Here is a 13,912-nt window from a genome sequence, read left to right on the forward strand (position 1 = left end):
TTTTGCGCAGGATAGCGTGTCATCTGTATCTGGTGCTCCTACTGGCCCCAGAAGGGGCATGGTGTGCAGATCTGCGGCACCTTATGGTGGGGGATCTGTTGCTACTCCCCAGAGGGTGGTGTCTGCTCTGGCAAGAGCCAGTAGAAATGGAAGATCCAGATCCCTTTTGGCTTATGGGCTGGCCATTGAAAGGAGACAACTAGAGAAGTGAGGTGAAGATTTTCTCCTTCAGTAGTCTCTAGACTGCTTCATTCCAGGAAGTCCTCCATATCCCTGCCCTATGTCTGGGTTTGGCATGTTTTTGATCCCTGGTGTAGGGAATGGGCCCTTTCTCCTTGGAGGTCCCTGTCATTTTGATTTTTTTGCAGCAAGTCCTGGATTAGGGGCTGGCCTTGTGTTCTCTTAGGGTTCAAGTGGCTGCCGTGGCCAGTTTTCGGGAAAAGGAGTGGGATGTCTCTGTCAGAGGCTCCTTTTGAGCCCCTTCACTCAGCTTCGACCAAAGATTTGATTTTCAAGACAATGTTCCTAGTGGCTATCACTTCTGCTAGGAGAGTCTGATGTACTGCAGATTAGTGACGCGTGCAGTAAATTAAAATACACTGTTTTACCACAGCTTTGTAACTACCACTAATAATCTATCTTGAAAAAGAAAAGAAAGAATATTTTTAAGGCAATTACAATTAGTTCTGACAAAGTCTTTGGGCATCCAGATGGGTGATGGACATTGGTGCTTTGATATCATCTCGCTAAGGACTCCACATCTAGTATTGCTATAAAGTTGCTCTTTGGGCTGGGAGACATATATCCAATAATAGCAATATCATATATCCTGAGTCCTTCACATAAGAGAGAATGAATGATGTAAAAGGCTTCAATGCTGGCTCTAATATCGAGCCTATATTAACCATAATTGGATAACTCAGTGAGTATGTCAGGGCCTTGCAAATATAAGCACTAAAAGAAAACTGGAGTGTGAGAGACACATTCAGTCAAAAACTATGCATCTTTCTGAGTAATGTACAAATGTGTGTTTTTACTGCTCTCAGTTGATAATGAAATGGCTCTTCTTTCTGCTATTTTACATTTTTAGTCTTGATATTGTAAACTGATTTGATTATGATTTTATTTATTGTAATGCAGTGCCTTGGTATTCCTTTTTTCAAAAAGTGGTATATCAAGAAAATTAAACTAACTTGTGCCTGACCCAAGGACAATATAGTGCAGAAATTGTTGAAGAAAAAAACACCTTCCATTCTACAAGACTTAACAATGTTATTGAATGAATAGGTTACAGGTGATGTGTAGACTGGACTGATACAAGTCAAGCAGGATTATTGTTATACAAAACTGAGTGAAAGCTTAGGCCTCTGTTAATTTCTTTAACAAATAGTGACTGATAAGTCATCTTGTCTGTGGGTTCTCTGATTGGTTGTATTTGCAACCATTGATAGATTAAGCATACCGGTTTATCCCTTGAGAATGCCTTTTTCATTTGTTTCCTTTAAATACTAACATAGTTAATGACAGCAGGTAAAGACCCAGCATGGTCCATTTGGTCTGCCTAGAAAGGTGGCCAGGATTGCATTTGCCACTCCTTGCAGGTTACCTCCTCTTTTTTTTTTTTTTTTTCAATTAGTTGTGAGTCATTTGTTTTACTTCGAGCAGATATTCCATCCTCATCCCATTTAAGGATCCTTTGAGTGTATCTCGCATCTTTTTCAATTCCATCACTGTTTTCATCCCCACCATGTCCCACTGAAGAACATTCCAGGCAACCACCACCCTCTCTGTGAAAAATATTTTCTGATGGTGCTTTTCAGTTCCCCACCTTTGCAGTTTCATTTCATGTCCTTTAGTTCTGTAGTCTCTCTTAAGGTTTGTTTGGTCAAACACTGGTTGTCTATTTCTGCTAGGAGGTGGTTCAAACTCGCTTACTGACCTTTACAACTATTTAGCCAGGACATCCGCTTCATTTGTTCTGTTTACTGATTCTATATGCATACCACTCAAATCCTTAAACAAGAATTTACTTGTGGTACATTCATTTAGATGTGTGTTTTGATACCGTTAGGACTACTATCTTCTCCGTAACAGCTCCAAATTCTTGGACTACCCTACCTGAACAGTTATGTCTTGAATCCTCCTTGACTAAATTCAAGAAAGGTCTCAAAACATTCTTTTTTCGATCTGCTTTTGACTAAATGTGGGTAGCACCTTGGAAAAGAGACAGCTAAGGGGAGTTATGATAAAAGTCTATAAAATACTGAGTGGAGTGGAATGGGTAGATCTAAATTGCTTGTTTACTGTTTCCCAAAATACTTGGACTAGGGGGCATGCAACGAAGCTATTAAGTAGTAAAATTTAAAACAAACCGGAGAAAATATTTCTTCACTCAATGTGTAAATAAACTGTGGCATTTGTTGCCAGAGAATGTGGTAAAAGCAGTTAGCTTATCAGGGTTTTAAAAAGTTTTGGATAATTTCCTAAAAGAAATGTCCAGAAGCCATTATCAGGATGGACTTGGGAAAATCAACTGCTTATTTCTAGGATAAGCAGCATAAAATCTGTTTTACTCTTTTGGGATCTGCTGTAAATTTCAATCAGCAAGATATGAAATCTTGGATGCTAGAGAACTGCAGAAAAAGAGAAGAGTGGGAATAGAGACCAGGGTTTCCAGAGACAGGAACGCAAACAATCTTGAGTAAAACAGTGTTTGTTGGAAATCAAAGCGACTCAACACAACGCTGTGTTTCGGCCAGAAGGCCTGCATCAGGAGTCTGCGTGCTGGTGTCAGAAAGTACAAACTTAGGAGACACAGTGGTTAGCTGTGATGGTCTTTAAAAAGACCATTACGTATAATTGCTGCTGAATACTAGGACAAGAAGCCTTATTCAACGCTGCAGAGAACTGCAGGCCACATATCGACCTGCTTGATTGGGTAAAAGATAAAATGTTATTTCTTCTGTTTCCCTTGGAGAATAGTTGCTGATATTGTCTTCTTCCTCTTGTTGCTTCTGGACAGATAATCCAACGGCAGCTAGAACAAGTGGAGGAGAAACAGCGCCAGCTGGAAGAGAGGGGGGTTGCTGTTGAAAAGGCCCTACGTGGGGAAGCAGGTATTTTCAACTTTTTATTTTCTTAGCATTTAAAATTTGCAGATTACTTACATTATTTAGCTTTTCAATTTATTTAACTGAAAGCAGAAGGCATTTTAAGTGGTATCAAATTTATAAATAAAATCTTGATTTCCACTTTTCTTAAGTTTTTTTTCTCTCTTGCCCGCTCTCCCCACAGTAGTAGTGAAATGGTTTGATAATGCTCTGCTGCATTATCCACTGCATTATTGTTAAAGGTGGTGTCAAATACCCAGCCATTGTTGCAGTATGACCGGCTGAACAAGTAAGCATTTTAAAAATCATGTTAACCAAAATAATGTTTAAAAGTGAAACTTGCAGGGATTTCAGTTACCAAAGAGTAATTCCTCACAAGAGATCATCACAGAACTTGCCACATCAGCAATGCTCATTAACTGTATTGTCTAGATACCTATACCGTAGTTAAAATTAAGTAAGGTAGTGTGTTCATATGTCATATAAGCAACTACACGAATGCACTTGGTTTAGCACATGTGTGAGCACAATGCTACATTGCCAAATTATATAGATATAGATTTTTTTTTTACTTTTTATTTAGTGAAATTATCAATATAAATACAAGACTTACATTCTTGTAACAAAATGACATTTTAGCAAGGCAATAAAATTGCTTGAAAAATAGCACAGGAAATAATTAATCTGTCTTAAATCCACCACTAAACCGGGACAAGGCATATATCAGGAATAATACATTTGAAAGGAAAATGAAAGAGATAAATTCATCCAATACTAATTACTGAGTAGAAGTGGAACCACTCAGAGGTAGACAGGAGACAACAGGAGGTGACAGAGTCCAAAAGGTTTTTTTTAGTTGTCCAGGATCAAAAATATATATTTAACAGAATTATACTTAATGACACATGGGTAGTTCAACCAAAAGAGGGCACCCAACTGTAATACACACGGCCTCGGGACCAAAAATTGCTGATGACATTTCTGGGTTACCTTTTCAACATCAAGAAAAGGCCGGACTTTACAACCTAAAAAAGTAGAATCACGATGGCGGAAGAATAGCTTTAAGACCCAACCACGATCTGGGTCTAATACAAAGGACACAATTAAAGCTGCAGGTTTAACTTCAGTCACATCCGCTTCAATGACTTGAGTAAAATTTAACAAATCATATAAGACATCTTAATTAGTAACTGCATCTGCTGGTTGATCCATTTCTTTCTTTGAAAAAGATGGAATAAAATATATCTTAGATATTGGTGGATACAAATTTTCTGGAATTGTCAAAATTTCCACCAAATATTTCTTTAAGGTAATCAGAGGACTTTCAGCCTAAACTTTAGGAAAATGTATAAAACGCAAAGTCTTGTGTCTTAAGGTATTATCCAAATTCTCTATTTTGTGGTGTAGCTGAATATTATCTTTTAGTAATAAATAATACTGTTCATTAATCTTAGCTTCCAAAGTCTCCACTCTTTTTTCTGCAACAATAGCTTTCTGTTCCAATGTAGAGACCCAGTTATAGTCCTCTGAAAATTGTTGAGTAACCATTAAGAGCTGTTGAGATAAAGGACAGTTCCATCCCAACCATTGCATCCCACAAAGTATTCAGTGTAATGCTTTTGTGGAAAAGAAGACTTACTGAATGCCTCCTATAGATGTGAACGCTCTCCCTATGTAGTCACAGCTGCTTCCAAATCCCCTCCGGGACTATTGCCTCCAGTTTTCCCACCTATAAAATATTTGTTTTACCTGAATTAATCTTTAAGTCATTCAGTAACATCCTCTGGGAAATCCTATCAAACACGCTAATCATCTGATTGATAGTTTCCTGAAAATTTAACCTCACTGGAAATAAAGTAATGTCATCCGCATAGGAGAAATATGTTATTCCAAAAGAATGAAGTAACTGATGTAATTCACTTAGATAAACATTAAAAAGAATAAGGGATAATAGAGAGCCCTTTGGGAATTCCCAATCCATACTCCATGCTTTAACAGAGTTGTTCCAGAAAACCTGCAATGTACGATGTTTTAAAAATCCTGAAAACCAACTTAAAACTTTACCTGACAGTCCTACCTAGGGCAATCTTGTCTAAAGAATTTCTGGTTGACCAAATCAGAGGCCGCAGACAAGTCCACTTGCATGACCATTTTCAACAAACCCTTATCCACATTATTTCTCAGTTCTGTCTTCAGTGCCAAAAGCACTGTTTCAGTGCTGAAACTGGGCCGTAAATCTTACTGTCTGTTATCCAATATTTGATATTGAGAAAGATAGTTCTGTAATTGCCTCCCTGCCACTGCTTCTACCATCTTAGCCAAAAATGGGATATTTGCCACGAACCAATAATTTGAACAAGGATTTGTGTCAAGCTTTACTCCCTTCAATAACAGAGTTACAAAATATATCCCAATTGAGCCGGCATATTCCCTTCCCTTAAAAATTGATTAACTAAATCAGTAAAGATAATAATAAAATGTGTGGGGAGGTTTTTCAAAATATAAACTAGACATTGGCCCAATTTACAGGAACCTTTGTCAAATTTCGAACATAATTCCTCAGTCAATCTTTGATCTACTGATTAGAATGACCTCCAGAACTGGTCAACTGAAATACCATCTCAGGTTGTGACTCCTCAGATAAATCTATAAATCCTCCTACCTAAACCCCCAAGACCTGTCTTTCCTTGTTGAATTTCCTGAAAAAATTGACCGTGTGAAAATATATTGAAAAAAATTAGATTTGGCATAAGACCAAAGATGGATGAACAATCTGGGAATAAACAGTGTATGTCAGTGGTTTCCAAGCCTGATCCTGGAGGCACCCCAGCCAGTCAGATTTTCGGGATATCCCCAATGAATATATATGAGAGAGATTTGCATGTAGTAGAGGCAGTGCTTGCAGATGTCTCATGAATATTCATTGTGGATGTCCCAAAAACCTGACTGGCTGGGGTGCCTCCAGGACCAGGTTTGGGAACCACTCGTGTATGTCTTTTATTGTTGTCATGTTCTTTCTTAAAATTCATGCTTGTTGGAGTCATTGTTCATTTGTTCATCCTCTGTTCAGATTTATGTACAGCATTTTCTTTAAACAAGCTTTTGTAGTTGGCCCTTCAACTATAATTTACTTTACCTTTAATGAGGGGCTAAATAAGATAAATTTAAACACGTCAAGCACATTTTGCTAGAGGAAAGAAAAGCATAACTCAAGAGGAGAGGTAAAGCAACCTCCAGATATATTAACATTCACATCCTGGACCCATCATTCTAATTTGGGACAGGCAGTACACAGATAACATCTGCAATCTTTGAGAGGGAAGGAACTGCAAAGTCTGCTCATACAATACCTGATCAGATTTTGAGGAATTAAGCAGCCCTAACTAATTTCCTAGGCCACCTTGGCTCAAGAGCTCTATATAAGAGGTGGCAGAGAACCCATTTACAGAAAGCCCTCTGAGATCATCTGTCATATCCATGGAAATGGAGCTACCTCTGACTCCCTACTTCGAAAAGCCATCTGATCAGAATAGTTGGGCCCATGAACCCTGAGACAGTTGACATAGGGATACCTGGGAATTTCTGAATTTTGATCATCCTGAAATTGCAATTAATTATCTGGGGGGGGGGGGGGAGAGGGAAGAATGTGGATCAGCTTTCTTTTCCACCTCCTCTCCATACATTAATTCATATATACATTTTGTCTTCTTCCAGGGATGACCCAAGCATTCTTCCCCTTCTCCTTTTCCACTATAAATTGTTCACAGTTCCCTGACTTGTGCTCTAGGATGTATCATTTTAACTTCATCCATACTGCCATCAGCTGAGTCCTGAAATTACAAGAGAGTTACAGGCTGGACTATTTTGCTCCAGCCCGTCCTGTTTTTCCCCACACGAGGCCTGTTGTCATAGAAGAGAAGGGTGTGAGGATGCAGTGAACACACAAAAGCAGACAATTGTCCTGCTTCTTTCTTCCTGTGTGTCTTCACATGCTGCCTCATCCTCTGCCTCACTCCCTGACCTGCTCCAGCCTCACCTCCTGCCCATCTGTGGGAACAGGAAGGAAGTAGGTAAAGCTTGAGCAGAAAACAATTCTCTTCCTTATCCAGCCCCACCCCACCTCCATTGAGGCTGCCTGTACCCTGCAGGCAGCCTCAATAGGGGAAGGGATAGAGCAGGTGATTGCTTTGTCCAGAGCTTTCTAGTATGTTCCTGGAAAACCAACAATTGGTACAAATTCTTGAAATCTAGAGCGTTCCCAGAAAGGTATGGAAAGCATAGTTGAGTTTGACTGCCAACTATGGAAACATTCCTAATGACACTACAATAGAAACAGTGTCATGAGGGATAAATTGAAAAAAATTAAAGGGAGCACAGGTAGTCTGAATAATTGCTTGTTCTAGATGATTTGTGAATACTTTTTAACATTGTTTATTTAAGTAGTATTGATCTGTGTGGAGATTTTAACATTTAGGGGTCAATATTTAAACTATAGGCTAGGCTTGAAGGCCTTGCAGGTGTGGACCTGGAAGCTGATTTTCAAAAGAGTTTCTAATTTAAAACTGAAACCAGTGGAATATATATAGGTTCTTTGTACCTCCATACTTTATGTCTGCTCTGTAGCAGGTGCAGAATATACACAAGAATTTCACTTGACATCACCCTTTTTCCTATGACTAAAAGTACAGTGCTGTGAAAACGTTTTATATTACCTTGTCATAAAATGAATTTTCTAGGATTGTGTGCTAGTATGGCAAATTCTTTTCCAGAATTCCAAGACAATACACATGCTTACTATCAAAATTCAATTATGCATTCTTTCTGACTATAAATTTCTATCAGAATGTCAACTAAGATTGTATTTGCTCAGGGGGGTGAGAGCTTGTCTTGACTGCTGTGCCATATAAAACAAATGTGTGTATCAAAAGATGTTAATCTAGGAATTTTTATTTGTTGTATTGGCCCTGAATAGGGCCATTTGGAACAATTCTGGCTTCTTATACTTATTGGCCAACCCTTGTTCTTTATCTGTCAGCATCTCTCTGGCATGGAGTTGCACCAGCTTCAGGAATTGTTCCTGAGTGGTGACAGTTCCAGGCAGCAAGAGACTCAATAAGTTCCCTTTTGTTCACTGGCTGTCTCTTAGCTATTTCCAGTGACACCTTATGCTGTAAAAACTCATTTGAATTGAGACCTGGAGACTCTGCTGGCAATTCAATTGTATGCACTTGAATCTTTTCTTCCAGTCTACCACTGTTTTTGTTTAATGGCATGGAGCATTGTCATCCTCGAAGAAGTCATCTCCAGGAAACAACTGCTGAGCTGATGCATGCACTTGGTGAGGATTTCAATGTATTTGTGTGCATTGACTATCCCATCAATAATGTGAAGTTGAACTCCACTGGCTGCCATGCATCCCCAGATTAATACTTTTGTTGGATGCTTAATCAAGAAATTCAAGCACTCTGGTTTATATTCTTCTCCTGGGAACGTTCTGTCAAATGTTTTTTCATCATTTCCAAGGATGTAGAAAGCTCCTTCTTCACTAAATAGCACTTTCTCCCATTTCTTCTTGCTCCAACTGGAGTATTTCTTTTCCTCAATCGAAATTCCAAGCATCTTCTCCTTCCAGTTGACGTGAAAATATCAATCGAGCAGATGTGAGCTTCTTGTTGCATAAGGATATCCTGAGCAACACACAATCCTCTCTTCCCACAGTGATATCTGCCCTTCAAGCTGCCAGACTCCTTATGCTTTTGTATGATTCTTATGTCTATACTTTGCTACAAAGTTTGGATATAATCAGTCTCCCAATCTCTCAACTCCCTTCTCATGCAAAATTACCACACAAACTCGTTTTCCTGAGGCAAATGCAGCTGGCACTTTGAATTTATTATCTTTGAACCACTTTCCAGACTAGCCAACAAGAATGAAATGTTTTGGTATTTCCTACCAAAGTTTATACTGTCTGAACTGTGTGATTGGCTAAATGTTCTGCATTTCTGTGGAAGATAAGATAACCCTATTATTTGATTGGTCCATTTCAGTCTTAGTTTGGTTCAGAATCCATGCATTCTACAAACTCTACAATACGTCTGATATTACATATATAAAGTAAGATTTCATAAAACCACTCAAAATGAATGTAATATTAATTTCTGAATGAAATGATTTATACTACCTATATGTTTCTGTGACATATCTTGACTGTGAGCTAACTAAACATGTAAATGTGAAGTTTTGCTTAGGTGATGCAAAACTTGTTCACAGCACTGCATGTCTGATAAACAGTGTGCAGGCTTTTACCCGCTTTGGAGAGAAGGGCAGCTTTTAAATATGCTTTATTTTCAGGTTTTACATAGAGAAAGACCAGCTTACATATATAAAATGTGCCAAAACTTACCCCCTTAATGCTTTTGTGCTGAAGACAAGACATTTTATTTCATTTATTTTAATTTAATAGTCATAATCCCCATTTCTAGGAGCTAGAATAGGCCCACCTGAAGTGGTATATAACAGTGGCGTAGCCAAGGGTGGGCTGGGGTGGGCCCAGGCCCACCCACTTTAGGCTCAGGCCCACCAAGTAGCAGCACACCTATAATGTGGCTGGCAGGGACCCCAAGCCCCACCAGCCAAAAACTCCCAACAACTGTTTGCTGCCGGTGAAAATCTGCTATTTAAAAGGTATATGGGGGAGAGGGGAGGTTTGAAAGACCATATGGCATGCAGGCGAGAGAGGGAGAAACCAAATCACTTGTAGGACAAAGCGGAGTTATGCCCACCCACCTTGGGTCCAGGCCCACCCAAACTTGGATGTCTGGCTACGCCCCTGGTATATAATACTGCCTTTATTGAACGTTACTTAGTAATGTTAATAAGTGAACATTTCAAGGGGGAAAAATTAAACTTTATTCTTGAGAAGAGCAAATTGGTAAATTATATATTATAATTGTAACCTTTGATTCCAGATTTCAGCATAACATCACTACAAAAAGAACCCTCGGGACTGGTGCCAAGAGTGTTAGACACCCTAGACAAACCTTCAGACTTTGTCCCCTATTAATTTTAGGCCTACAGGCTACACTCTCTCCATCCCAGATTTTGATAATTAACAATCTTGGTGACTCCTACCACCAACCTAGCAGAAAAATTCTTTAGAAAAAAACACAATGAAAGAAGGTAGGATAGTTTTTATAATCTGTTTGCATAAGTTAATACGGATTTGCCTGGGTAAGAGGGTGTTTTGGAAAACGCCCATTCTAAGATCCTAAAGATGTGCATAGTTCAAACGAAAAGTATGCTTGTACTTTTCCTTTAAGGATTTGTACAAAATCATGGGGACACCCCCATTAACTTTACACTAAAATGTACAGTTTGAAAATTATCTACTCCCATACTTTTAAATAATCAACTTTGTTTCATTGATAAATAGAGAGATGCTGGTAATTTTTATAAAGCGTTTTCTACATTTAAACGGCTCTTATAAATTGAACTTGGATATACATGTGCAAAAAGTAGGCATTCTGAGAGTGCATACTTTTATGGAAACCATCCATAAGTGTCACAGCTGCATAGTTTCAACAGAATTGCTATCTATGTATATACTTTGTAAGATATGCATGGATGAAATTTTTTAATTTATTTTTTTATTTTATTTATCACTTTTATCTTTTTTACAAGATTCACTTGCAAAAAGGAAATACAGAGAGAGAATGTATACAAACAGAAACCAATAGAAAATTATCTCATAGAAATTATTTAACCACAATCAAATCTCTTCCTTAGACCACAAATACCTAAATGAGGGGGACTGTTTTACAGATGAGGAGATCCAAAATACAAGAAGAAAAAGAAAATATTTTATATGGCCTGTCCTTAATTCCCACTTTAATCTATACTTAATCAGTTGTTCTGTCTCTCATTCCTTCGGTCTGTTAGAAAGCTTTTTCATGTCCAGAAATGTTCAAAGTTGTTCTGGTTCAAAGAAAACATATTTATTCCCCAAGAATCGTATTAGGCATTTACATGGATATGCCAGTAAAAATGTTGGACCCAACGCCTTCGTCTCTTCTCTAAGAACTAGAAACTGTTTCCTTCTATCCTGTGTTGTCTTTGTAACATCTGGAAAAACCCAAATTCTCTGTCCACAAAATGTTTTTAGGGAATTCTTAAAAAGTATAACTTTATTACTGAGTTTAAATCTTGCTCGAATATAAACGAGACAATTAGGGTTCGTCGTTGAGTCACATCAGACAGTGATTCTTCCAGTAGCGCTGATATATCTAGAATTTCTAACAGGGGTTCTTGATTTAAAGGCACATTCCCTAGACCTTTAGGCTGTACCCCAATCTGTGAAGATATTGGTAGATAATAGGTCTTATTAAGCAGAGGAATAGCCGTAGAAGGATATTGTAAAACTTCCAGCAAATATTTTTTTAAGAAATCAGTTGAGCTTATTCCTTTAGCCATAGGGAAATTTAAAATCCTTAAATTCAATCGCCTGTTATAGTTCTCAGTTTGCTCTATTTTTCTATAAGTCAAAATTTTATCTTTTATTAATAGTTCAGTACTAGATTTTAAATCAACTTCTTGTTGCATAGATGATATTTGATTCAAGTCCTATTTAACTTTTTCCAATGAAGTAGTTAAAGTTTCAACTTTACGAGAAGAGCCGTTTCCTGGGCTGATTTTGAAACTGCCATTGTTAAAGCCTGTATAGCTCTCAAAATAGACTCCAGTGTAATCTCTGTGGGAGCTTCAAGCTCCACAATCACTTCTCCCGCGGTCTGGGCTGGTGCACTGCCGAACAAGGCCCCACCATCATCGACTCCCGATTCAGCTGGGCCCTCTGCACTCCGCCCAAAGAACACAGGACACGGAGGAGGATTAAGATCCGGAGGTGATAAGGATGTCTCTATCCACAACAGAGCCGACGCTCCTTCTTCAGCTCTCAGCTCGGGATCAACCGTTCCGGTAGGTGGGACACTCGTCTCATAGCGACCAATCGTCTGCTGGATTGGGGACGATGTTCTGGCCAGCGGCAGTTGGCCTTTCACCGCCTCCTTCCTTTTAGTATGAGGCATCGAAATAGGAAATTCAACAATAGAAATGCCAGCAAACAACTCCAATCGGGCAGCAAACGTGCTCAGGAATGCTGATGTGAAGATCATATAAATGTAAGCATAATCCTTCCATTTGCCTACTTTTTACTTGCATATGTGGCCAATCAGTTTTATAAAAGCCCTTTTCTGCTTGTGAAACGGGCTTCACATGTGGACAAAGCTTTTTAAATTACCCTCATAGAGTACACACAGAAATTTACACCTTTGGAGCAGATGTAAATTTATGCTTGAGCATTGGTGAACTACAAGGGGTCCTTGTATAAACCTAATTTCTAAAGGCACACAGTCACCTATGTTGTTTTTTATGAAACAGATACCTTTTTGGACTTTTCACTTAGGCAACATGTTATAAAATTAGCCCCTCATAAATGTGTTTCAGAAATCATGTCACAGTTTCTCATATATGTATCTATGATTTTTGTATGTAGTCTGAAATAAACTCAGACTATATAAAATGTATAAATTAAAAAAAAATTCATATTGAATTGACAGTCTCTGAAATGACTGGTTTCTCATGCTAATCACCAGACATGTTGTGAAGTAACACAAAACCCTGTAAATAAGTCACTCAAAACCTATATTGCAAATCTGCAATACCAGAATAGCCCTAGCTCCCATTATTCAGACAGCAGTAGCCTTACATGTGAAAAGGTAGCAATGTGATCCTACACTGGGCCCTTGAACAGTAGGGAAGAGGAGTAGTTGAAGAAATGGGCAAGAACCAGAATAAAAAAAGATGGGGATCTTATTTTGGGGACTCAAAGATATGGGAACCCCAAACCCAAAGCCCTTGTGTGCCCACAGTACTGATTCAAAGATCCATACTCCTGGGTGCTCCAAGTCTAAGACCCGTGCAGCTTCCGCTCATCCACTCCCATCCCCATTCATCTAACTGGGTGGTTAGATTTTTTGTTTTAACCATTGAAGTTAGGAGACATAAAGCTTACTTCAAAATTTAAAATGACTTCCATTTTTATGCAGTTTTTTAAAAACTTCAAATTTAGTACACAGTTTTAATTATTGTGCATTATGCATCTCATGCTGTATTACATCTGAAATAAGTTTTTTAAAAAAAAGTTAACATGTTAAAAACTGCAATAAAATCTTTAACACAGGTGTTATTTTGAAAAGTCATCTTTATTCAAGTTTCATAATGCAATATGTATACAGCAACAAATAAACTGAACACAATACAATGCCCAGAAAGCAATTCCCCACCCCTTCCCACCTTCAGCTGATAGTGACGGTACTCAATCTGGAGAAAGGTAGCATAGGAATACATAGTCCAATTCTCACATGGAAGTTGGCAGCCATGTTCAACCGATTAGCATTGTAATGTATTCAGTAAACCACTGCACAATCAGGGAGTCCAAAATGTGGTCCATGTCTGAATAAAGTGAGTAATCTTTTTACGACTTCCTCCCAACATGGCCAGTCATTCCATATGAAGTAAATGATGCATTTGGTTCCTCTACAACTATAAGGATGAGTGTTCACGTTAAATCCATTGCAGCAGTATGCTACATTTCACAATTAGGCAAGACTTCCAAACAAACAATACTTGTTCTTCACTATTCAGTTCCAAGTCATCATCCAAATCCAATAAATGCAGTTTCTCTAAACAGGTCATCATATGATTAAGGAATTGGTCCAAATGACCCCATAATGTTACCTAAAACT

The 13,912-nt window shown here is 38.4% G+C and overlaps 1 protein-coding gene across 2 annotated transcripts in view; it reads left to right on the plus strand.

Moving 5' to 3' along the window:
* Window positions 1–13,912, plus strand: part of MICAL3 (microtubule associated monooxygenase, calponin and LIM domain containing 3) — a 441,368-nt gene that overhangs the window by 398,042 nt on the left and 29,414 nt on the right. For both annotated transcript variants that reach the window (XM_030213784.1, XM_030213786.1), the window contains one exon: window positions 3,023–3,116. In XM_030213784.1, the coding sequence (XP_030069644.1) occupies window positions 3,023–3,116 (94 nt within the window). The remainder of the gene's footprint in view (window positions 1–3,022; window positions 3,117–13,912) is intronic.

This window comes from Microcaecilia unicolor, chromosome 9 (assembly GCF_901765095.1).
Source record: "Microcaecilia unicolor chromosome 9, aMicUni1.1, whole genome shotgun sequence".
In the NCBI taxonomy this organism is placed as follows: domain Eukaryota; kingdom Metazoa; phylum Chordata; class Amphibia; order Gymnophiona; family Siphonopidae; genus Microcaecilia; species Microcaecilia unicolor.